Below are 26,906 nucleotides of genomic sequence, written 5' to 3' on the forward strand. Positions count from 1 at the left end.
AGAGAGAGAAAGAGAGAGAGAAAGAGAGAGAGAGAGAGAAAGAGAGAAAGAGAAAGAGAGAGAGAAAGAGAGAGAGAGAGAAAGAGAGATAGAGAGAAAGAGAGAGAGAGAGAAAGAGAGAGAGAGAAAAAAAAGAGAGAGAGAGAGAGAGAGAGAGAGAGAGAGAGAGAGAGAGAGAAAGAGAGAGAGGTGAGGGGAAAAGGGAAGAACAATAATGATCTCAGATTGAAGTTCAGACAGACAGACAGACAGACAGACAGACAGACAGACAGACAGACAGACAGACAGACAGACAGACAGACATGCTATAGGCTCGAAATGAGAAGGATACTTAACAACATGTTAACACAATCGCCCTCATATGATGGATGGGCATGGCTGAATGGCTGGTATGATTTTGACTAAGTTCGATTTAAAATTATTTATTTTATTTCTTTATTTCATTATTTTTTGGGGGTGGTGGCAAAGGGATGGTTGTGATAGTAGCTAGGCTTTATAGTAGTGATTGTGATGATAGCGATAATGAAAATGATGGTAGGGGTGATTGTAAAGGTTTCCTTGTGAGCCTAAGAAACATTTCTATAGAGCTGCTCGTCCTTTTTTCCTCATCTTTGTAAACGATGTATCAAAGACTACTGGATTTTTACGCTTTTTACCACAAGCTGCAAATGAGCTTTTGGAAATCGGTTGTCATAACGGAATATGTGAATAAAGGACATAACGAAATGTGCTCAACAGACTTCTGTCCTCAGTAAAACCTACAGGACAACAAGGACAGTTTGTTAATCACTCTGGTACTTTAGCTCCTTCAGGATACTTATACAATGATAGAAATGTATATCTAAACGGTGTGCATCATCATTTCAATGCTTAACCTTATTTATTAGGTCACTGGTTTTGTCCTTATATTATATTGCGCTTTAAGGGCGCTCACACCCCTTTTCCTCATGCTCTGTTGAAATGCTTTCATACTCGAGTAAAAGTATCCTATAAAAATAAACACTAATCTAAATCACTTTTAACCCCCCACACGCCCCCCACACCCCCCCCCAAAAAAAAACACACAGAAAAACATGTTTTATCCACCAATGTGTCTCCGCTAGGATACGGGAACGTCAAGACCATAATATTTTCAAACAAACTGTAGAAAAGACACAGCTTAAGGGTTTTGATGGGTTAAACAGCTGGATTTTAAAGATATTATGTTGAATTTTAATGTCAAGATAGAAGAACTAAGAAGAAAAAAAAAGAAGGAATATCATTCAACTCGACGTTTCACTTTTGGCCTGAGTTAATATTAATTAACTATGGATTTCAGACCGAACCAAAATTAATTATATTACATTGTGTTTTGTAGTTGTAACCAAAATACGTTAGTCCTATCACCAGTCTTTGGTGGTGAAACGCTTATGTGGCAACTCATTCTTTTATTAGATTCCGAAATAATTCTGCAAATAGTTTCGTATACAGTTTTAGTCCTTTACCAAAGAAAGCAATTTCGTTTATTAAATCAAAATATAACAAATTCGAACTCACTTTTTAGTAGTAAGAGATCTGTGGTCTTGACGTTAATGATCCAAATAGTAATGTACGAAAATAAAGTTCTTGAAGAGGGCTGATTCTAAAAAAGATGGCTGCCTCCATACGAAGTGTATGTAAACAATTTCGATTGCTAACCTCGCTGCTGAAGCGGACCCAATGTGCAACTCATGTTCACCACAGCCAAATACTTTGGCATACTCAACGTCGTTATTTCAGAATACAAGGTGAAATTATTATCTTCATCCATCATTGACCTCCCTCACAGTCGTTCCTTCCTTCGAAGTTGAGTGGTCGACGATGTCTTAGTCTTGTATCACAATTTTGTTAGTTGTGTAACTTATCTGTGCAGTACAGTAGACTACAGACATTCACACTCTAGATCTAGATCTAGAATTTATATCTATATCTAGTAACAGGACAGGATGAAGAAATGTAACTAAGTTTACTGATTTAAGTCCTAAGTTGAGTAACAGTTGTGTTCAGTACAGTACAGATGAGGATCAAATGCAATACTCAATATATGATAACGGATGATGTAATAATTTAATTTTTAATAAGGCCAGCTCTATTTGGACTCGACTTTGATTAGATTTTTTTTATCAGTCGGGAGGAGGAGAAGAGGAATAACCCCTCCCCCCCCCCAAAAAAAAAAACCCCTTCCAGGACTGGGATTCGTTCCCATGCTCATAAAATTTTGTATGACTTAAAACGCAGACACACTCTTCATTCGGACATCAGAACTTCCAACAGCGAAAGGTAGATTAAGCTTGATATATCTTTGGTGCCGTGCGGTTGGATAGGTATTAGATGTAGTCACGTGATCGGAGGAGTTTCCTGGTCTGACGTCAAACAAGATGGCCGCCTTACCTAAAAATAGTTTTAGTCGTTCTACTTTTAGTCGCATGTCATGATATCTGTCATCAGGGGATTTTACTTAAAACCAGAATTAGAACTGGGACTGCAAGGCTGTGGCGGTACCTCTACTAGGCTCTAGGCAATCTTCCCTTCAATACCTTCAATTTGAATGGCATTCTTACCACCTTCTGCACCCAGATACAAATTTAACTGTCTTGTCTTTACTTACAATCAGATACATTGTACCTTAAGCAACAGAGTGAGTCTGATGTTTCATTGTTCTTTCTCACTTTAAGCAAACCTTTTCGCGCAAGTCAAACATCTACTTTTTTTCTATCCTATCCCTTTTCTTTGTCGTCTATCCTCATCAAATTCCTTCGGCGATGGGTGAGTGCAGTGGCAGTAGGCTTCTAGAGGCTTTACGAATAAAAAATGCTGAAACCAAGAGAGAAGCTTGCAAACTGTACACATCCACAAGAAGTGATAGTGGAGCCTTAAACTTTATGTTCAAAATGTAGCCAACATTTCTCTGCCAGAATTAAGGTCTCATTGGCCACTGCAGAAGAGAAGCCACAAGTGATAATTACCTTTAATTCTTCAAATTGTTTTATTTCGCTGGAGAAATATATGTTCTTCTCTGTTTTGGTTGTTCGTCAGACATTGACGGACGAGCTGCTTCTTCTTCTTCTTCTTCTTCTTCTTCTTCTTCTTCTTCTTCTTCTTCTTCTCCTTCTCCTTCTCCTTCTCCTTCTCCTTCTTCTTCTTCTTCTTCTTCTTCTTCTTCTTCTTTTTCTTCTTCTTTCTTCTTCTTCTTTCTTCTTCTTCTTCTTCTTTTTCTTATTAAGTCCAGATCAAGAACTTATGTCCTGTCAGACTTTTTCTTCTACCTCTCTCCAGTCTTTATTTTATACTGCTCTTCTCAGTATTGTGGTTCGTCAAGTCGGCATAATTCCACTGTCTAACATTTTATTTAGATTTAGAGAATTCGGATACTGAGGGGGAAAAATGAACACAATGAACAAATGAATTAAAAACAAGAAAAAATCTTAGGTTCAAATTCCTTCAACGTAAAAAGGTAGCATCTTTGTCCAGCAAACCGAATGCTGTTAAGTTTTTTATTTTTTCTAATTCAACACCACTTTAACGCAGGCCTATGAAACATGTGCCAACAGATTGGTGAGTACTTTTCAAGACTCTCCAGACATGTGTTGGGATGAAATTGACAAGCTTTGAAAGTGGGTGGAAGGTGGTGTCATTGTCTCAAAATGAGCAAGTTGAAGGCTAGATTACAGTAAATCACTGGTGTAGTGATCCTGTACATGATGCACCCAGAGGGTGGTGTAAAAACTTTAATTTAGGGCCTAAATAAAGCAACTTTTTACAACTGGACCAAGATTTTTTTTAAAAATTTGTTTTATAGCTGGCCTGCAGGAGTGCCATGCAAAGCTGCACATTGTGCATCAACATGGTAGACTAATAAATTAGCTAGTTTTTTAAATGCAAACAGGTAAAAATGAACAAGCTATAGTTCAGTCGAGAGACACAATTAACTCTATAGTAAAATTGTCAGTGAAGAGAAGTTTTCTTGTCCACATTTGGTTACCTCACTTCGTAATGTATTTTCTCTCACAGGATGCCTGCAGCATGGGGATTATGAATGGCAAGATCCTAAGTCAGAGGATGAGGTGTAAGTTGAAATTTTGTTGTTTTTAAAAATTATGAAATAAAGTATTCCTCTCACCCTTGTAGTTTTGGTGTTCAAATACTCACGTCTTAACACCAACATATAGCTGAATTTCCTTTTACTTCACAATTTCTGTGAGTGACTTTCTATATGTGTCATGACGCAGTGGAATCAGGCGCTCATCAAATTTTGGGCATATGGAGTCATTGGTATTATTTTAAAGGTTATTCATTTGCCTTGCTTTCGATGAAAAAAATATCCATTTATCTTGAATAAAAGTCAAGATATTTGCACCTGAAGGAGGTGGGGTCGCCTGGTTTCAGAAGCAAAATTAGTGAGAAAATGGCCGATGTTTGGTGATTTCCATAGCTTAAGAGTCCTTGGATATCGCAAATTTACATATTTTGTACCTTTAATAAATGTTTTTCCATAAAATCCACACAAAAAAATGGTTTTGAATAGACACACAAGGCGTTGAGCCAAAAAAACAAAAATTCAGAAACAAAATTCCAGACAAGCCGAAAAATGCAAATTTCTCAGATTTCATTATTTTGACGAGTGCATGATTTCACCACGATGCATCACATATTTATGGAAATCTGAAAGCACTGAAAAGGAAGATAATGCAGTCACTTTACTGTGCAAGCATATCATATGCAGCTTAAAAGCGTCTGTTGATGAGATGGAAATGATAATTTAAATCTTGTATATAAATAAGGTTATCTAACCGTGAGCAAAGTCTTTTCGTATTCTTCAACTTTTTATTATTGTTAACGTACTGTGTTTTTTCATTGCGTAATTGCATCTTTATTCTATGCATTGTGAGTGGTTGGCGGTTGCTCTGGTGTGGTGTGCTCCTTCTTTCCTATAAAAAATGTATCTGCTTCTGCTCTATCTACTCTCCTTCTTTTTTGTGTTTCTTACTCTCTTGTTACACTTCTAATCTTCGGCACTTATATGACCTTATTGTGTTGCAAGTGCCTTAAAACTCTTACTAAAACTAAACTTATTTTATTCATTGTCTTCTTCAGAGTGAATATTGTTTATATTGATCGTCAAGGAGAGAGACACAACGTCAGAGGGAAAGTTGGTGACAATGTCATGTACCTCGCTCACAGACACAATATTGAAATGGAAGGTACGCTGTTGTCTTTTTTCTCCTCTTTGTATATTTTTTTCAATTTCTTTTTAAAACGAGGCATTACTTTTTCTCACATCTGCTCCATTATTGATTCTTCCCTACCCTCCCTCCCATGTTGTTGTTGTTTTCAAATCCCTTTAGCTAGCTGCGAGCATTTCGCTCTTGGCAGTGCAATACCTCCCCCAAGAAACCACATGTTCTTGTCATCTGGTCAACGCCAGAGTAGAGCAAGCTTTGTAAGTCTGTAGGTATGTGTAGGAGCTTGCATCGAAGAACTGCCAGGTTTGGGCAGTGAAGGAGAAGATGTTCAACGGTCTCCTCGTGGTAGTCACAGTGTCTGCAATGGGGGTCCCACAAGGGGTTAATTCTGTTTATGTGCTCGTTTCCCTCCTCCCATAAATGCCCCATCCCCACTCCCTTGGAACACACTCGTAGCATGGCTTGATCCTGAGGTCATGTTTATAAGTGCATCAAGAGGGATGTTAAGGTGAATTCTGAGACCTGATTGATAATCGCTTAGTAAATTATTTGTTATTTTCATGTAAAATGTGTAGTTTATCAGTTCTATTTCTAATTAGACTGGCTTATATGTATCGCATTAAAGTTTTTAAAAAAAATATTTGAGCACACATATTATAATGTCACAATAGCTTAATGCCAAGGTTGCTTTTATCAGTGGCTAGTCATTAGGGGGTTTTACACCTTTTTAAATATTAAAAAAATCTCAGAACACTGATCTGTACCATTCTGGTTCTTTTTCAGGGGCATGTGAAGCATCTCTGGCTTGCAGTACCTGCCATGTGTATGTCAAGGATGAATATACAGATAAATTACCTGAACCTGTAGAGGAGTAAGTAGCCAAATAGTGATGGCCACCTCCAGTTTCTTTGATTAAAGTCAGCAGGGGATATGGTGTAATAATCTTTTAAGTGCTGTCAATTGTCAATTGATTTATGTTATAAACATCTCAAAGAAAAGGACGAGATGTTTGTTTAGATATTACGTTATAAGGTAGTTATGAGTGAATTCCAAATTGGGGGGGGGGGGGGGGGGGCTCTCGTGGCCTAGAGGTTAAGGTGTTCATCTCTCATTTAGTAGGTCCCGGGTTCGAATCCGGATAGCGATGGAAAATTTTCTTCTCAAAAATGTTCTCCTTTCACCTCCTTTCCTGTTCTGTAACAATGTTCTGTCGTCTGCTTTCGTCTTCACCTTCTGCCCCCACCCCGTCACCTCCTTTGCTCCCTCCTCTGGGCTCCTGACTCTTTGTGTAGCCTTTCTACTGCTACTCCTTGGCTCCTTCTTACTGCTGTCTTTCAGCCATACCCCTGATCTTATGGTAGGAAAGATCTACACCTAGCCTTCTTGGATAAGGGCAAAAATCTCGGAGGTCTCGTGTGCAAGTTCCACATGTTAAAGATCCCTTGGTGGTCCAAAATCGATAAGAGTAGTCTTCGCCGCCATCTGGGCAAAATTCAAAATTTCCTGCCGTCTGAAAGTTTAATAATAATATTTATGAGTCTGGCGCTCTCATTTTACCTTTTGCAATTGCGAGCCCCGTAAAACACTTACCCCAAAAAAACAAAAACAAAAAGAATTCCAAATTTAAAAAACTCTAATTGATATGCCTGCTGAATTAATAGATAAGCATGTCAGTCTTTTTTGACTAATGATACAAGTGATGGACCTTTTGTTCTTTTCAATGGGGGGGGGGGGGGGTGTGAGGGGGAGAGAAAGAGAGGAGGGGGAGGAGAAGGGAGGGGAGCTAAGTGAGATATAGAGAGAGAGAACGACAAACAGGTGGAGAGAGATATTTCTTACTGGAATGACCAGCGTAGTTTAGTATCTCACTGATTTAGTGATGTCTAGACGTCCGGTTCATTTGGCTTTCAGCAAGAAAAAGACAAAATTTCTACCACATAGAAGCTATGGTACAATTAGAAGTCATTTTGGAAATGTAAAGCTAGAAAATGTAGACCCCACTCCAGGTATTTGAGCTCTGTTAATAACTGCAGTCAGTCACTTTATCACAAGGTAAACATCCTAAGCTTCTGTGACCATGGGAAAATTAACCCTATCCGTACACCCTGAGGTAATTTTGTACCCCAGGGGTTGTATTCTTTATATTTTAAAATACTTCTAGTATGAAGATCTCTTTGAAACTTTCAATGTTTCTAAAAAAAATCAATTTGAGAGACTGCTATGCAAAACGTACGGATCGAATTAATGAGTAAATTTCTTCTTTGGAAAGTGGTGGCACAGAGTTCCCCATGTCGTATGGATACGATACTAAAACACGACGTTCGGATAGGGTTAAGAAAGTTTGGTGTAATGGAAGCCACACCACAGTCAAAACTTAGATGAAAGTTTGCCAAGTGGGCATGGCCCTGTGTCTTTTCTCAGAGGGAGAAGGGTAACTGGGAATTCTTTTTGTGCTGGGCTGTGGGAAAGAAAAGAGTTGTTGTTGTTATCGATCCAGCAACATCTGGGCTCTCGCCCTTCTGTCCAATGCCATGTAGTGATAAGTGCAGGTTTGCTGCAGTTGCTGTAATGTTCCGTAGAGTGTGTTGTCAAAGTTAGGTCTCGGAGGGAGAAGGAAAGAAAAGAGAAAATATTAAATTTTTAGAATCTTGTGTTCAATTGCTGATGTATAATCCTTTTTATTCACCAGGGAAGAAGACATGTTGGATATGGCAACATTCCTTAAAGAAAACTCAAGATTAGGTAAATATTTCAAAGTTATAGGCCTACTTTAACCTTTCTTGATGGGTTTTTTTTGGTGGTCATTTTTGTAAAGAGAAGAAATCTAAGATGTTGAATGTTCACTCCTTCTTGAGAGATATAAGGTTTTTGGGGTCTCTTGGTTTCCCTTACGTGTGATTGAAAATTTCTTCTGTCTCACAGCAGTCTGAAAACAGACTCATATATTCACTCTATAATTTCAGTTGATTCCTTTTTGCGCTCGTAATGCTTTGTCTGGCACTTTCTTTTTTGTTTGTAATTATTAATTTCTTATTAATTTCCACACAGAAATGTAACAAAATATTTCTAGAAGGAAATTCTTCTTTTTCTTTCCCTAATTCATACACATTATTATTTTTTTTGGACATCTTTTCTCGTTCGACTTTTGTTCTTATCAGTTTGTTGGGCTTGATTTTTATCCTTGTGTGGTACTTAAAAAGTCAATCAGAAGTAGACTGAAAGTGGTCAGTTTCATTTTATACACAAAATAATTTAAGCTGTTTTTGACTAATGCTTCTTAAGTCCTCCTGGCCTACAGTAATTAGTGAAAAAAACTTTTCGTTTCAAATTTTAAGATGTTCCTCAGATTTATTTACTTCTTTTCGTTGTTCTATGTGATCACCTTAACTTTGAAAATAATGAAATTGCCTGTCTTGTTAAAACTATACAATCCCTTTTCATTTCCCGCATCAGGTTGTCAGATCATCTTAACGAAGGAGTTGGACGGCATTGAGGTGACGTTGCCTAAAGCCACCAGGAACTTTTACGTTGACGGGCACGTTCCACAGCCACACTGATATTTGCTCTTACGTCTCTACAACAGCAGGTCTTTTTGTATTTGTATGTAAATCTGTGGATGGAGGGAATGGAAGTATGGAATTGTTTACCTCTGTCTGTGTGCTGGGTGTGTGGTGCTCAATTTTCTGCATCTTAAACGTTTTATACAAGTGCTAGAGTCAGTGTGTGCACACGTTTTTTTTTGTAACACCTGACTTGATGGTGTTGCTAAACCTGTTTCTTGACCTCAAGTGCAAGTCCAGATTCTTGTGGGTTTTTTGTTGTTGTGATTCTCATGTTTATTAGAAAGTAAAGAAAGAGACCATCATACTAAGAACGCCTTTGATTATTTTCAAATTCACTGCCCTTTAATTTAAAGTCGAAAGCCATGATCACTTTGACCTCTGTTATAATTTTTTTAAAAAGAAACTTAAAACATTGCTGAAATGTCAAGCGCTGGTTATGGTAATAGGAACAGTGTACGGGTACTTTAAAATATATGACATAAATGTCCTAGTAGGCAGAATAAAGTCTTTGTTTCAGTGTAGTTTAAGTCCTAGATATAATTTATGTTTGGATGATCTTTCATTCATACAATAATTTTATGTTACTTGTAAATTTTCGCAGCATATAAACAGAGCTCTTTTTCTTTAAATAGTGCACCTTTTATATTTAGTAGTTTTTCAGTAGAGGTTTTACAGCGCTCCCAACTGCATTAGGTCATATGAGCGTACATTTTATATTTAAAAATGAAGACTTCATTTGGTTAACATCTCTTGTTTCATTACTTGTGTGTCACATCTAGATCTATCATTGTTGTGATCTAGGCAGAATATGAAGCTTTGGTATAACCGGGGCCATAGATGTACTTCTTTACCGTTCTTACAACCCACCATATTAAGTGATATCTTTTTTTTTTTTCATGAGTAATTTTCTGTTGCTACACCTTACTACAAACTGATTGTTTAAGTGAAAAGAAATGTTGTTTTGTTGTTTTTGTTACTGGGGATCGGGATGTGATATCTACTAAGACTTAGATGGATTTTTTCATAAACGCTGTAATTTTGAGTATCTTTTTTGTTTGTTAGTATGTTTATATGCTACTGATTTAATATCTTTCAGTGTTAGTCACGTGGTGACATTTTCAGTTTTGACTGTTCGTTCTACTGTGATGTCCTGTGATATTTCTTGGCTTTATTATAGGAATGATGTGAAAAAAGAACTTTCTTGCTCCTCCAGGCGTGTACATACGTTATATGAAAACCCACCATGTTGCTTTATAGTAATCATATATATTTCAAAATCATGTCGATGATGTCATCAAGCAGGTTTCATAGCAATAAACGAGCATGTATGTTAATGTGGGCTGTGTGACTGAAGGATGATGTAGTTTCATTAACCCTATCCGTACGCCCTGGGGTCATTTTGTACCCCCGGGGTTGTATTCTTCACATTTTAGAATACTTCTAGTAGTACGAAGATCTCTTTGAAACTTTCGGTATTTCTCAAAAATTCATTTTGGCAGACTGCTATGCAAAGCGTATGGATCGGATTATCGAGTAAATTTCCTTTTTGAAAGTGTTGCACAGAGTTCCCTACATCGTATGGATACAACAGTAAAACACGACGTACGGATGGGGGTAATATATATGGAGATTTTGAGAGTCTGCAACAGGGTGAGTTTGAATGACCTTGGAATCTCAGGCAAATTTTTGTACAGTTGTTTTCCTGTAATATTTATTTGTTAAGCTGAAGCGGGAAAAAGTATATATGTGAGGCAGCGTGGAGGAATCAGGCTCTCTTCAAAATAATCAAAATGAAGAAAATTGCATTTTTCTGCAGGTTTGTGAATTTTTATCAAAATTTTGTTTTTTGGCTTAGCACCTTTAATGCCCATAAAAGAACTAATTTCTGTGCAGATTTTTCGGAAAAACGTTGATTAAAGGCACAAAAAATGTAAAATTTTAGTTACGACGGACTCTTAAGCTAAGGAAATAACTAATCTTTGGCTGCCATTTTCTCACTAATTTTACCTCTGAAAACAGGTGACCCCCACCTCCTTCATTCACAAATATCTCGAGTTGTATTTACGATAAAGGGATATTTTTTTCAACAAAATAAAGACGAGTGAACAAGCTTTAAGATGATACCAATAACTCTACATGCTCAAAAATTGACGAGAGCCTGATTCCACCACGCTGCCTCACATATGTTGCTGCTAAAGAAGGCAGAAGGACAAACTTTGTAATTTGGGTCGGAAAAAAAAATTGGATTAGATATATCATATATATATATATAATAAAGGTTTCATCAAAATCCTTAGCGTACATTCTTTCCAATACAATACAGCATATGCATATATATATATATATGCTGTGTTGGGAAAAGGCTTCGCGGTAAAAATTATGGGCTATTTTTATCTCTTGTTTCTAGTTATTTACTAGTAGTGGGATTACTCTAGATTAAAAAAAAAATTCTGAAAGAATTATTTCCGTGGCTCTTAATTTCTGTTTAGAACTAACCTTTCAACTGCATTTTCATTTTCATTGGGCGCAGCCAGAGGGTTGATGAATGTTTTCACTGTGTTGATACCTGTATATTCAGATTCTTCAGAATAAAAGTTGTGAAACCCTACGTATATATATATACGAGGCCTGTTTGTATACGACTTCTTTAATAAAATATAAATCATATACAGCTCAGTATGGTACCATTTTATAATTAGATGAATTCCCGTTCCGCCTTCATGAAGTTCATGATTTCTGTTGATACAAATTAAACTATCCAATGCCTGCTCTTTTTAGTCCTTTCTATAGAAATAGAACCTTTTGGCAACTCCATATAAAGTAAAACTCTGACAGAGAGTAAAAGGTGTTGCCTACTCTTCTGTAATACTTGGTCACAGACTGATATCTGTCTTGCAGATTTCTCTACAGTGGCACGAAACAAAAGATTTTTTCTCCACATATATCTTTTTTGTTTTTGTAAAGTGTTTTACGGCGCTCGCAACTGCATAAGGTCACACGAGCGCGTGGGACACACCTAATATTTTCACATTTTCAGTCCACATATATCTAAAATCCCGGTTGATGGAAGATTATCTGTATATATAAGATCCTGTTTTCCCAACTTTTCTTTTAAAACGTTTGTAAACCTTTGGTGGATAGACATCCCAAAGAAAAGAGCCTGGTCTTGGTAGCAAGGGACTAGGGAATGTCATTCAGTCTAGGGACTGTCTTGGCAGAAGGCTCAAGTATTTCTGTCTTCTTTTACTCTTTATAAATCTTCAAGAAATTACATCAAGTCTGTTCTGGAGAGTGAGTGCTTGGTGGGTGCCACTGGTAGGTCTTACGGTACTTCTTTGCTTTCTCTCTTTTATTTCTGTCTGTCTTTCTTGCTTTTCACATTTACTTTTTTTTTCCGGCAGTAAATTATATTTTATATATATATATATATATATATAGTTTTGTTTGTGTGCTTGCTGTATTTACTCTAGCTCAAACAAATATCTTGGAGATGAGCCTGTCCTCATCTGCTCTACCCACCACCACAAGATGCTGCATGGATGAGATTATAAAATTAACAAAAAACTTATTTTGAAGGAATCTTCCTCCGTTTCATGAGCAGGAAGTGGGCGGGAACAGCAACCAGTCAGTCTGACATGACGTGGCGTCGGTGGCCTAGTGGTTAGGCTCTCGGACTCGCAACCGTAAGGTCGTGGGTTCGAATCCCGTCAGGGACCCGACGTTGTGTCCTTGGGAAAGGCACTTTACACGAATTTTCCTCACTTCACCCAGGTGGGAATGGGTACCCGGCTATAGACAGCGAAAGATCTTGTCAGTTTGTTAGTGTTTGAGCGCTTAATCAGCTGCTTGCACTGTATGCTTCCCGAGAAGCTGAGAATGTTTCGGAGTGTTCTATGGTCTGCTGGGGTAATAATATAGTGTAAAGCGCATAGAGCCTGCTGTTGAGCTTGGATATGCGCTATACAAATGCTATTTATTATTTATTATTATTATTATCTAGTGGATGGCTTTTGGACTCAGTGTTTCACCCTGGGACTGCCTCATGTGTCCAAGAATTAAGGGCAACTTAACCCTATTCGTACGCCCTGGGGTCATTTTGTACCCCCGGGGTTGTTTTCTTCACATTTTAGAATACTTCTAGTAGGAAGATCTCTATGAAGCTTTTAGTATTTCTCAAAAAATCATTTAGACAGATTGCTATGCAAAGCGTAAGAATTGGATTAACGAGTAAATTTCCTGTTTGGAAAGTGGTGGCACAGGGTTCCCCACATTGTATGGATACGATAGTAAAATATGACGCACGGATAGGGTAATATAAGTTTACTGACGTCTGTGGTGTAGCGATTAAGAACTTTGCCATTACACGCAGAAGACCTGAGTTCAATTCCCATGTGTGGAGAATTTTTTTGAGTATCTCTGTATTTCTGCTGGGACATTGTATCCCTCTCAGCCTGGGCTGGCCCTGACGATGACAGGCAGGGTCAAAGCCCTCCACCTAAATGGTCGTAAAAAAACAATATTACAAAATTATAATCAAACAGTGCAAGATAAGCCAAAAAGGCTAAGGAATGGGGTCTCAGACCACTATTACTATTACTATTACTGTATGTCAATTCACTTTTCGCTGACGCTGGTCCCGGTCTTGCAACCAACTTCAAAAACAAAATATCTTGATAGGCACCGAAGTGGAAGCCTGAATCAGAAGATTTTATAAATAAAAAGTTAAATATTCAGAAAAATCCCATTTTATTATAGAGAATTTGTTGCGATTTTAACAAATTTCTTTTCACGTCTTTATTGTACATTTGTCACATTTCGGGTTTACAGCATACAAATACTGAACATTGTTGTCTGTGAAATACACAATGTAAACTTCAGTCTAACATGCACATAGCGAAATCGATGGGGTACGAAAAACTGTTCGCTTTGTACAAATTTCAGGCGATACATATTTGAGAATGTACAACAACAACAAAAATGAGGGAGCTGAAAATCTGTTTGCTATTTATAGAGGCATTTTTCGTTAAGTGCTTGTTCGCTCTGGGCGTGCTAAACTGTTTCTCTTTTTTTACAGCAACATAAACCGTGACATTGAGTAGCTTAAGGTATATGCTAGTGCATGTCAATAAACAACCCATAATTTCCATGCACCAGTTTCAACTCTTTTCTTTCAAATGATCTTTCAAGGGAAAATTTTGAGACAAATTTTGTCATTGTATACACATATTAAATATAAAAAACCCTGAATAAACATAACAGCAAATTTGTACACATCACATGCAGCATTAACATCATTTGGGGCAAAACGTAGTTCACATTTTGCACTATGCAGAAAAGATTACATAAAATCATACCGTAACATTTTAATCATATTGCTTACAAAAAAATGTTCAACTGTGAACCTAGAAAATGCTGTGTTAGCAATATACAGAGTATTAGATGTCATCTCTATCTTCAAAGACAGAGATATGAATAACAATATACCACTGATCTTTAACATCTCTATTTCTTATACAAAACATTCACACAGTTTTTTGTTGAGCAAAACAAAATCAAAGATAGATGGCCACAGTTGTCAGTAAGAAATACAGAACAGATGGAGAAATCCACAGCAGTATTGAATAAATACAATAACAAAACATATCCAAACAAAAACAGATTCATTCACTCGTCAGTGATAAGATCACGTGGCATCGATTGCATTTGAGTCGAGGTTGTTTGTCCATTTGACGAGATCATCCACCTCTTTCTCCCAGCCCTCGTTCCCGTCGTCACGCGTCTGTAATCCGGGGAGAGCAGCGGCCAGGTCAATGTCTTGGTTGGGAGGCACTGCAACATGAGGAAGTCGTGATATTAAAAATGTTTTAGTAAGAGCTTTAAAAAAAATTATAGTAGAGGGTTTTACGGCGCTCGCAACTGCATAAAGTCATGCGCCGAGGGGTGGGTGTCAACAGAGAAGTCTTTACAGGGAATCAGACTTACTTTGCTCACCTCTCTAGCTTCAACAGCACAAGGTCTGCTTCAACTATCAAGGCACCCCAGAAATAGCAGGTCACAAGAGTATGACAAACATACAAAAGAAGTAGAGGAAAATGACAATAGGAAGGATTAGGAAAGAAAAAGCAGCAGTTCCCTGTTGTAGATCAGGCACATTTATGAGCGTGACATGAATCAGTCCATTTACAATTCTTCTGCGCTTGAACGAGAAATGTCCTCCCTTTGGGAATGGCCTAGAGACACTTCAGTCAGTGGCACTGCCCAAAGTAAGAGCTTTACTGAACTTGCAACACAATAAGGTCAAGTAATATAAGTGCCGAAGATTAGAGGTGTTACAAGAGAGTAACAAACATAAAAAAAAAAGGAGGGGAGATAAGGACAATCGATGTTTGATAGGGACGAAGGAGCATACCACACCAGAGCACCCGCCAACCACCCACTAAGTCATGATTTGATTTTCTTTAGTTTTAAATTTAATCAAGAGTTTTACGGCATTTGTGACGCAATCAGGTCATATAAGTACCAAAGATTAAATAGGGGTGTCACCACAAGAGAGTAACAAACAAAGAAAATGAGGAAGAGAGATAATGATGACACACATGCTTGATAGGAAAGAAAAAGTTAACCACATCAAAGCCCCTTTCAACATATTAAGAGCCCAACCCCCCCCCCAAAAAAAATTTAAAAAATTGAAATTAATACCTTTTTTAAAAAAAAAGAAAGCATTCAAAACCCTTCACTTACGAGGTGACTGCCTTGGTGCCAAGTAGATTTTCTTCATTTTCTTCAGCTGTGCCAACCTGGCCTCTCGTACATTTTCCGGAGACACTTTACTCTTGAACTTGCCATACATCAGTGTATTATGACTGAAAAGAGATCAAGGGAATTACAAACTTGTTTTGTAAGGCAAATTTACATAACATCAAGCAAACCTACAAAGTAAGAGAAAGGGTCACGTATATATATGTGAGGCAGCGTGGTGGAATCAGGCTCTCGTCAAAATAATCAAAGTGAAGAAACTTGCATTTTTACACAGGTTTGTTAATTTTTTTCAAATTTTTGTTTTTTTGGCTCAACACCTTTCATGCCCATTAAAGAACTCATTTTTGTATGGATTTTTCTGAAAAACGTTGATTAAAGGCACAAAAAACGTAAATTTTCAGTTACCACGGAACCTTAAGCTAAGGAAATAATTCATCTTTGGTGGCCCTTTTCTCACTAATCTTATCTCTGAAAACAGGTGACCCCCCACCCCCTTCATTCGCAAATATCTCGACTTGTATTCAAGATAAATGGATATTTTTTTCACCCAAATAAAGACAAACGAACAAGCTTTAAGATGACGCCAATAACTATACATGCCCAAAAATTGACGAGAGCCTGATTCCACCACGCTGCCTCACATATGTAAAAATCAATTGTACTTCAGGATGAAGTTGAAGAATCAGCAGTCGACTACCTCAGAGGTCTAGCCGGGGGAAGCAGTCGACTACCACAGAGGTCAAGCCAGGGGATGCATAGAAGAAGTCATCATGCAAAAGGACCCAAATTCTTAGGTTGATGGATCACTAACAATAACTGCAATGACAACATCAGCAACAAAACAGCCGCAGCAATTGACTCTGTTACAGTTGCACCTCTCTGAACAAAACATTTCAAAATTTAAAACTTGTCTTCTTCAAACATGATGAAATTGCAAATTTTCGTCAAACCCCTCACATTTCAATGTGTTGAATACAGCACTCTTTAAGCACTTCACAACTATCATTATCATAACCCCAGCAGACATTCAGATCTACTCTTGGTTTCCCATGCACAATACTATTTTAGAGGTGGTGAAACACATAAATACACTGACAAAAGCTTTTGCTGGGTTCCCATTCCTACCTTGGTGCTGCATCAAAACTACAACAAGGGAAGATGTCTTGGTAATAAATAATTTGAAAGCAGGAGAAGAGCAAATAAATCATACAATTCATACCGATATATATATATGTGAGAGGCGTGCTGAGAAGATGAGTTACTTCTCGCAATCCACAAAAACTGAGATATTGGCCAAAATCGACACAAGGGTCAAATTTGTAGATTTTCTATTGAAGCCATTTTCTTTAGCTATAACATGCCTTTTGTTATTTCCTACTTATAAATTGTAAAAAAAACTTCCCCTTTAAGGGTGATGTATCTATTTCAGGATGGCTTAAATCCGAGAATTAACTCAGTTTGTCCTCATGCTTCACATATATATATCGGCAGGTAGCAGAGCACTGTCACAGAAGAGGGAAAAACTTACTCTTCCATCTGCTTCCTCATCTGCTCTTCCACTTCTTCTCTCGGCAAGCCAAGATGAACTTTTTGAAGAGTATGTTGATCTTTGATGGACTCCAACACTGTTTGAAAAAGAAAAGCAAAAAGCAACAACCTGATGATAAATTCTGTCTAACATGTCTATATATAGAATTATATCATTAAAGTCCTTGTAATAACCTGTCCCCGTTGTTTTAAGCAAGAAAAATTCTGAAATTACGCAAAATGAGCCAAAAAATGTGAAATTATGCGATTCTGTTAACTTAATTTTAACAAAGAAAGATAAAGAAAAATAATAAGAAATTATGCAAAAAATGATCAAATTTTGCTAAATTATGCGGGGTGCATAAAACCACGGGGACAGAATAACTGAAGGAATTAAGGCAGTTCATGTTGGGAGCCAAGTTTCTTTAATCTCAGCAACTCAGAGAGGAAACTTGTTTCCAACTCACTTGACACTCAGCTCTTTTCCAAGCACACAACCTCTTAATAGTAAGTAAGTAAGTAAGTAAGTTTATTCAGTGTTTAAGGCCTTTGGCCCACATCACTTCGCACAAAACATTCATTTCATAAATAAAGTTTCCATAATGAATAGGTAAAGGTTGTGCAAATCTCTTATCATGAGTCAAACATTGCATATTTCTGCCACTGGGCCGAGTCAGGCTGGGAGGAATTAACAATTTCCTTTGATGGACAAAGCGTGAACAATAGAAAATAAAGTAAAATTCATCTTCAATTTCATGAGAGTTACACCTTTCACACGAGGGCGAATTAGTTAATTTCCACCTATAGAGATTGTTATTTAATGGAAGGCTATTAGTTTTTAACAAGGCCATGACTCTTCTGCACCAATACCTCTTAATACTGGCATTTTGAAACATAAAAAAAAATTATACTGAAGATCCTAACCCTCCAATTAAACTGAAGCTTTCTCAGGAATGAAAAAAAAGTATCGAATTGGATTAACATCCCCCACTCCCCCCCCCCCCCCCCCCCCACACACACACCATTTTCAAGGTTAATATATTTTTAAACCTATCTCTACGCTCTGGGTCATTCTGAACCCCCAGGGTTGTATTCTTCACATTTTAGAATACTTCTAGTACGAAGTTCTACTTGAAATTTACAGTATTTTTCCAAAAAATCATATTGACAGACTCTATGCAAAGCGTACGGATCGGACTAACGAGTAAATTTCCTCTTTGGAAAGTGGTGGCACAGAGTTCCCCACGTCGTATGGATATGATAGTAAAACACGACATACGGATAGGGTTAAGTGGGGCACAGAGTTCCCCACGTCGCATGGATACAATAGTAAAACACGACGTACGGATAGGGTTAAGTGGGGGCACAGAGTTCCCCATGTCGTATGGATACGATAGTAAAACACGACGTACGGATAGGGTTAAGGAGACTTACACGGATTGACAGCATTGGCACTAGTCTTTGACGTAGCGATGCCGCTCCAAGTTTTGTGGTAGTCCTCAAACGATAACTTGGACACCCGGACCACACCGCGTGTCGGGGCTGTGCGGACGCCTTCAGGGGGATGTTTGTCAAACCTGACCTTGGAGTCAGCAGTTCCAATATACGGACTACCTCCAGCTGTAAGAAAAAAAACAGTGGGTACGAACAAAATGAAAAAAAAAAAAAGAAGCAGAGTAAAATCATCATATATACTCAAGTGTACTGTATTATTACCTGTATTACCTGTCCTGGGCAACAACGTCATTGCACACCTGACAGGTCCATAAGTGCTCAGTTCCCCCCAAAGCCCGCAAAGTATCCATACTGATTGTTCCAGAGGCTGTCTGATTACGGCGACGTCTTTCCTTTCCAGATAATCGTTCTATTCTTCCTTCTCCCCTCTCTATCCCCATTTCCCGCATCCTAATGATTGCGTGGTGTTCTGCTGTCTCCCTGTCTTCGTCATCCCACAACTTTTTCTCCAGGGTCTTCAACACTTCTCCTTTGTCAAATTTCACCTCACCATCAACCACGGCACTGCCTGCCAGCCTATCAGCCTCCTCATTGCCTTTCACTCCAGAGTGCCCAGGACAGAATATCCACATGATGGCTGTAAGTGATGAGTGTTGTATGGGGTTCATCCATTCACTCCGAAGAAGCCCTTTCTCAACCCTTTGCAAGATGCTCTGGGAGTCCGTGACAAGTGTACATGTTTCGCAAAAAGGCTGAAAATTATTGAAGACAAAGGCTTTGCAATGATAACTATGGACTTAGCAATGTAATTCTGTCCAGTCATTTCTTCAAATGCATGCCCATGTGCAAATAACGTAGGGTATAATAATTCACTTATTGTGACTTATGAAACTAAAGTAACATTTCAAAAAAAAAAAGTACAAAGTGAAATGTTTGAAAAGTTATAATTTTGAATAATTCGGGTTTACAATGTATACTCTTTCCAAAAAATCCTAAGCGGAATGGACACCAGCTTTAAGCGTTTCCTTAGTGCCTTACAGAAGAAATGCAAAGATTTTAAATGATAAACAAAACAAAAATGGCAGGAAAAGATATTTTTGATACCTTCAACTCTCTGACTTGCCACAACACACTCTTGTACCATCTGATAATACGACTGTGGAGAATTCCTCAGCATCTGCGCTGCATCTATATTCACTGCATTTTTGAGCACCGGGTTGGCAAGAAGAGACTGCAAAATATTGATTTTTAAAAAAAGAAGAAATTTAGTAGTTATCATACATTTACGTAAATGGCATTCACATACAAATACAAAAAAAGTCAGTGCTATTTGAATATTCTCATTTCACTAATCCAGGTTAAATGGGCAATGCCGACAGTTTTTGCAAATGAACTTACTCGCAAAATTTTCCAATTCATTCTAGTCAGTGGGATCACACCACACAAAAAGAAAGGGGACATGCGGGTTGAAGACATTGCTCATTCAGTTTGAATTGATGAGAAGGTTCCATACATTAGCCAATGAAGTGCTATAGAACACCTTCAAATACAGGAGTACTGGAATCAGTGCAAGACGTACAATGTTATGGGTCTGCTATGAAGATTTAAATGAGGAGTAATGTTTACAGGATATCTTTTTTCCACACATGTCCTGGAACTTTCTGATGGCATTCTGAATTACCATCGTTGCCTCTTTCTGTTCATTCCTAAAATATTCCTTGGTGTAAATGTCTTGTCTTCAAATAATTTATATTCTTTCTTTAAAATAACACACTCCCATCCTCAACCTTTTCCATTTTGTGACAAGTACCTGTAAGGACAGCAGCAGCATTGAAAGACTAAAGTTCTCATTCCACTTCTCATAGTCGTCCAAGAAATCAACGCATGGACGCCCAGAACTCACTTCCACTGAAACAAGAAATAAAGTTCCACATTATTTTGGGAGCACACAGAAAAGAAAGAAAAACCTTCATTGGTCCCTATGGGATCATTGAATATTTTCTTGCTTATTTTTTTTAGTCTTTCATCCTACATAAGTATTCTATTCGGTGTGGTTTTGTTACGAGAAACAACCAGGCAATTATTTTAAAAAGCCATCAATATAGGCTACTACTTCAGTGAAAAAAGTTCTTGTTGTGATATACGTGTCATACATGTAAGCACACGGAAGTCTGACATACGTAATCATCAACTAAATCCTGATAACTTGAGACTTTCCTTATGAAACAATATTGTACTGATACTCAGATCATAAACTACAAAATTAATACCAACTGGTGGAAAAGTATTTACACACACAAATAACATCCACTGTCTGAATACAAACACAGAACAATGATAGTTGATACCTTACCGTTTGGATGGAAGGGTATTGTTTGAAAGGACATTTTTGGTGGTCGTACATTGAAGTGTTCATCAAATTTGATGTAGACTTTAAATATGCCACCTGAAAAACGAGCCATAATATTATCTTTCAGTCTACATTTTGAAATACAAAGAAGATTATTAAAAGTATATATATATATATATATATATATATACATGATGAGTGTACAGGATGATGTGGGATCAGTGGCAATTTTAATTCATAAATGCATACATGTCATAATGATGAACTGTCAAAAATGCATGTGTATGCCAGACTGTGAGACTGAGGAAATAGCATGTGAGAGAGAGAGAGAGAGAGAGAGAGAGAGAGAGAGAGAGAGAGAGAGAGAGAACGTAAAAGTTTAAAAGTTTTTCTATCTGTAGAGAACGAATGTTTTAATGAATGTTTCTAGTCACTCATGTTTAAATTTTATTGTGACCATTCGTGAATTTTTATTGCATTGTATATTTTTAGTGAACGCATCTCCAACCTCACTGCGAGACTGTTTTTCTAATAGAAATTTTTACACATATACATATAGATATTATATATACATATATATATATATATATATAATACTGCGTTTTACGTACACGCATGTCGATTAATTTTTAAGATATGATGTCTTTTTCGATGTAATGCGCATTGAGCATTTTTTTTAGAAAATGGAAATGCGCAGTATAAATGCTATTTATTATTATTTTTAAAACTTAAATGATTGAATTGTCTATTGCTTATGAGTACAAAAAAACCCAACCCTCAAGCTCAATACATGTCCTTGGTGCATCACATCTAAACACTGATTCTGTCATAAGCAAATAAATGCAGTTCTACATAGGTGAAGTCAGGAGTTTTGCTTTCCCTCACTAGAATTTCATAAACATAATAGAGTGAGATGGCTAAAGAGTGGGGAAGAGAAAGCAGCCTTTGGAAATACATGGTATGATTATTATAACAGCAACATATGGCGCAGTAATAATATATTGGCTTTTATGGACAAGCGGGCTAACTCAGACTTCGGGGGCTTCCAGAAATCTTGACCTACACCAAAAGTGAGCATTGCCTTACATATAGGAGAACTTTGGTTTCATTGGTGTGTATATTTGTTTGGTTATAGAGAAAACTCTCCTTGTCGTTTAAAGAAACTGAAGAACAGTCCAAAACTTTACCTTCGATTTTCTCAAAACAGCATTTTTTCGGGAAAGCCCCCTTGTGCTTAAAAGCGACCATATTATAGAGGTTATCCCTCTTCAAAAGCAGGCTGTGTAAGCTGTGTTTCAGATGTTAAGTTTTCTTTGCCATTTGATCCCTTTCAGATTTTGTAAATATCCTTTTTTAAATTCATAAATACACTACCAGCCGTACCTTTCACTTGGTCACAGTATGACTACATTCAAATGTAATTGTTATCTGATAGCAGAAATATTTGAAAAAAAATGTTTTACAATCTACAATTATATATATCTCTCTCTCTCTCTCTTCTGGCGCTGTGGCTTCATAAACCGTCAGCGATGCCGACAGCACGCAGGAATTCAACACTCGCCCGGGGGTCCTTAAAAAGTGCTGAAAGTGGGTTACTGAAATGTCCCAGCACACCGGTTCTAGCACGATAGCTGGCGGGACATCTCAGGAACACATGGTCCATAGGACAATTATATATGGCCTTAAATTAAAACATTTGATGGCAGAAAAATTTGCCAGGAAAAAAAAATAAAGGGTTTCACAACTTACAAAAACGAGGTCTCAAAGCCATTCAACTATAACCAGCATATTCACAACATCACAATAATGACTTTAACACTTTATGACTTAGGGCCTACCTTCCCATGGCGTATTGACAAGACCGTTGATCTTTGCCATCCATTCAAAGATGGTATCTTCATACATGGGCCATGTTTCTATACCCTGAAAATAGAAGATGGACACCAACAATGCTGAACACACTGAAGTTATTTAATTTTTGAAGTATTTTGAAATACCAGTGAACAACTTTTGTATTAGGTCAGTGTCCCTTTGGTTTTAGTAGGTTTTTTTCCCTTCACTTTAAACACATGCTGTTCAAAAACATTACTTTGCCAGCTGCAGATTGTGTTGTGGCGGCAGATTGCATTATAACATATAGGTCATAGGAGGTGAGAATACAATAAAATGAGTAGCTCTCCACCATTTTACTTTCTAAAGAGGAATTTTGACAGTAGATGAACTGATGTTGCCAGGAATCAACCTTAATGGTTAACTGAAGTGTATTTATGAATATCCCATATAAGTGGCTACAAACAATTAAGAGTTATTTGATTGTTGTTTTCTTCTGCGATCACCCTAAATTATCTTGTGCAGCATAGTAGTAAAGGAAACCACAACCTGAACAGCCACTACAGTGGTCTTTGGGCTGAATTCATAAACGTGTCTATTTCAAACCTAGCCCTTTATAATGAGGATAGTCAAGTGCCTAGATAGAATGAATGAACAAAATGCAGTTTTGCTTAATTAAAACTTCCAGCTGAAATTCTTTGAAACTTAAAAATTCCTAATCCATGAAAAGTAGGCCTATACAAAGGATGCCTATTAATATCAATGAAACTAAGGAACAGAGCATAGTGGATACAAATTATAAAGTGGGCCCCTAGAACTAGGCTCCAGCCATGAGTAAATAGACCTAAAAGTAAAAGCACTGGTCTCTGCCAACAATGTTGGGTGATCTTATTATGTCTTATACTTTAGCACGTTAAATACTTCAATTGATTTTATTCCCTTTTCCGTAACGAGCGACCACTTTAAAACAAGATATCTAGATCTAGATCTATCAAATCTAGATTATACTCACTGTGATAAAACCACTGTGATACTCTGTTAATGACAAAATTGCGGTAGTTTGTGCATTTTTAGGCCCAGTTCCAAGTTTTAAAGGTCTGAGTCGGGGATTCGATCTAGATCTAGATCTAGTAGACTTTGGGAATTTAACGTGCTAAAGTATAAGATCACCCAATGTTGTATTCTTGTAAAGGCTACATACCCACAAAGGCTCATTCTGGAGTTTTTCATACTCCCTTGCGATCAGGAGGTGAGCCCTGGAATACATTTTACTTAATTATATGGTTCTAAAAAGTAAGACAAGTTAAATAGCCCGTCAACGGTGCGAGGACGAGGAGGGAACATCCATTAGACTGTAAACACTCAGACAGCGTCCGCCATGTTGTTTTCCTTCACAACCGCGCCTGCACTTCCGGTAAAATTACGGTGTAAAGTATGATTTTTAACCCATTACGAGGTTGGTTTTTTTTTTCTCCGGAGCATCTCATTTTAAATCGCTCGGCCTTATTATTATGTTTAATACGTTTTACAACAAATCTTTTGAGCAAATATTATGTAACTGCAAAGATAGTTAGATGAGCAGCACACAGACCTGACAAGGTACCGGTGCGTCCTTCCACGCATCCCATTAGATGGGAAAGATAACGACAAAGAACCAAAATAACCCCCCCAGTAATTTTTCAAACAAAACGAAAAATAACTGAAAAAAAAATTAATAAAATAACAGCGGGTGAATGAACTGTGATACATGTACGTATATTTCAAAAGAAGTTTCCATGTCTCCTGGGATCCATATGCCCGCCCGCTGGAGATGAATCAAAGAAGTTGACCCATTTGGTCTTGCCACAACAGGGATAGGTAATAATGAGAAAAATAAAAAGTAAAAAAAATAAAAGAGGAAAATATTCCGACCCCGTTGCAATCCCAAAATTTCAACATAGAACTCTAATACAAACTACAATAATATAACACAAACACCTTTTGCTGTAATAAAAACAGCTTACAGGCTTGATCAGGAAAGAAATCTGTACTCTATTTGAGTATTTCTTCTGCCTCTTTGAAGGAGGCCCCATGCCTTGAGTGTAAAGCCTCTTCCTGGCAGATTTCTTTTGCTGAGAAGAATGAGCCTTGAGTGCCTTTCTGACAGCTCTCTCCCTAATGATTTTTTAAAATATTATAGTAGAGGGTTTTACGGCGCTCGCAACTGCATAAGGTCATATGAGCACCAAGGGGTGGATGTCAACAGAGAAGTCTTTACAGGGAATCAGACTTACTCTGCTCATCTCTCTAGCTTCAACAGCACAAGGTCTGCTTCAACTATCAAGGCACCCCGGAAATAGCAGGTCACAAGAGTGACAAACATACAAAAGAAGTAGAGGAAAATGGCGATAGTAAGGATCAGGAAAGAAAAAGCAGCAGTTCCCTGTTGTAGATCAGGCACAGTTATGGGTGTGACATGAATCAGCCCATTTAGAATTCTATTGTGCTTGAACGAGAAATGCCCCCCCCCCCCCCCCTTTTCGGAAATGCCTAAAGACACTTCAGTCAGCGGCACCGCCCCCGGGGGAAATTATTTTTACATTGACTTTATAATGGTGACTTAGTGGAGGGGAAAGGCTATACTCTACAGTTGGAAAAGTGGAAAATAATAATGATATTATACAGTGAAATGTGAAGTCTGCAGGACCACCAGATTTTTTTGGGCTTACCTACCAGTGTTTTCTAGTTTGCTGTCCCCATCGTTTTATTTTATGCAAGAAAAATTATGAAATTATGCAAACTGAGCCCAACAATGTGAAATTATGCGATTCTGTTATTTTTAACAAAGAATGATAAAGGAAAATAATCAGAAATTAAGCAAAAAACGATCCAATTTTGCTAAATTATGTAGGGTGCATAAAACCACGGCGACAGGTATTTAGAGAGGTCGCTCAAATCTGCACCCCGCATAATTTAGCAAAAATTGGATCGTTTTTGCTTAATTTCTGATTATTTTCCTTTATCATTCTTTGTTAAAATTAACAGAATCGCATAATTTCACATTTTTGGGCTGAGTTTGCTTACTTTCAGAATTTTTCTTGCATAAAACGACGGGGACAGTCAAATAGTGAAGGGGGCTCTCGTGGCCTAGAGGATAAGGTGTTCGCCTCTCATTCAATTTCAATAAGTTCCGGGTTCCAATCCGGATAGCGACGGAAAATTTTCTCCTTTCACCTCCTTTCCTGCTCTCTAACAGTGTTCTGTTGTCTGCTTTCGTCACTACTTTCTGCCCCCACTCCGTCACCTCCTTTGCCCCCTCCTCTGGGCTCTGGACTCTTTCTGTTGCCTTTCTACTGCTACTCCTTGGCTCCCTCTAACCTAACTGCTGTCTTTCAGCCACACCCCTGGTCTTATGGTAGGTAAGATCTACAAATAGGTTCCTCGGACAAGGGAGAAAAATCTTGGAGGTCGTGTGTGCAAGTTGCGCACGTTAAAGATCCCTTGGTGGTCTAAAATTGATGAGTAGGTTTCAGCCGCCACCCGGGCACTGCTTGGTGTGTCCCGCATGCTCATACTCATATGACCTTATGCAGTTGCGAGCACCGTAAAAAGCTTACAAAAAGAAACCCCCAAAATAGTGAAGAAAAACATTTCAGAGTTTTTTTTCTTTCAGTATACCAATGTTTTCAGATTAATCATGTTTGGTGGACTCCAATGTATAGTGCTTTAGTTTTAGTAAGAGTTTTACGGCACTTGCAGCACAATAAGGTCATATAAGTGCAGAAGATTAGAGGTGTTACAAGAGAGTAACACACATAAAAAAGAAGGAGGAGAGATCAGGACGATAGACGTTTGATAGGAAAGAAGGAGTAAACCACACCAGAGCACCCGCCAACCACCCGCACTGTATAGTGTATAGACAGACAGACAGAAGTGACAGATGGAAAGAAAAAAGCAGCGTCTTCCTCCAGTGGTGCCCTCCACCAACTTCCAACCACCCACTGGCACAGGGGACAATACAATGACACAACACAAAAACAGAACACAGATGACAAATTGGAGGAAATTTTATTCACATTGACTGTAGCAAATGAACATAATGTATACATCAATATATAGAGACAACACTGTATGTCCACTGCTCAGTATAAGACTTTATCATATGTCACTTTTCAAAATGGTGTATGGTGGAGTCTTACGCGAAGCAGTTAACATGATGAGGTGGAAAGTTGGGGGGGGGAG

General features: G+C 37.9%; 2 protein-coding genes across 2 annotated transcripts; one reads left to right on the forward strand and one right to left on the reverse strand.

The window, feature by feature from the left end:
• The first annotated feature begins 1,627 nt into the window (after positions 1-1,627).
• LOC101849406 (adrenodoxin-like protein 1, mitochondrial) lies at positions 1,628-10,098 on the forward strand. Its single transcript, XM_005107978.3, has 6 exons — positions 1,628-1,766; positions 4,030-4,084; positions 5,113-5,219; positions 5,985-6,072; positions 7,891-7,943; positions 8,655-10,098. The coding sequence occupies exons 1-6, from the start codon at positions 1,631-1,633 to the stop codon at positions 8,756-8,758; spliced, it is 543 nt and encodes a 180-aa protein (XP_005108035.1). The 5' UTR covers positions 1,628-1,630; the 3' UTR covers positions 8,759-10,098.
• A 3,413-nt stretch (positions 10,099-13,511) lies between these two features.
• Positions 13,512-24,112, reverse strand: LOC101849645 (ubiquitin-conjugating enzyme E2 U). The gene is made up of 9 exons (XM_005107979.3): positions 23,887-24,112; positions 22,694-22,778; positions 20,859-20,951; positions 20,316-20,413; positions 19,610-19,736; positions 18,485-18,670; positions 17,052-17,148; positions 15,506-15,627; positions 13,512-14,593 (listed from the first exon to the last, which is right to left on the reverse strand). The coding sequence occupies exons 1-9, from the start codon at positions 23,950-23,952 to the stop codon at positions 14,448-14,450; spliced, it is 1,020 nt and encodes a 339-aa protein (XP_005108036.1). The 5' UTR covers positions 23,953-24,112; the 3' UTR covers positions 13,512-14,447.
• Positions 24,113-26,906: the final 2,794 nt, after the last annotated feature.

This window comes from Aplysia californica, unplaced genomic scaffold, assembly GCF_000002075.1.
Source record: "Aplysia californica isolate F4 #8 unplaced genomic scaffold, AplCal3.0 scaffold00647, whole genome shotgun sequence".
NCBI classification, from domain to species: domain Eukaryota; kingdom Metazoa; phylum Mollusca; class Gastropoda; order Aplysiida; family Aplysiidae; genus Aplysia; species Aplysia californica.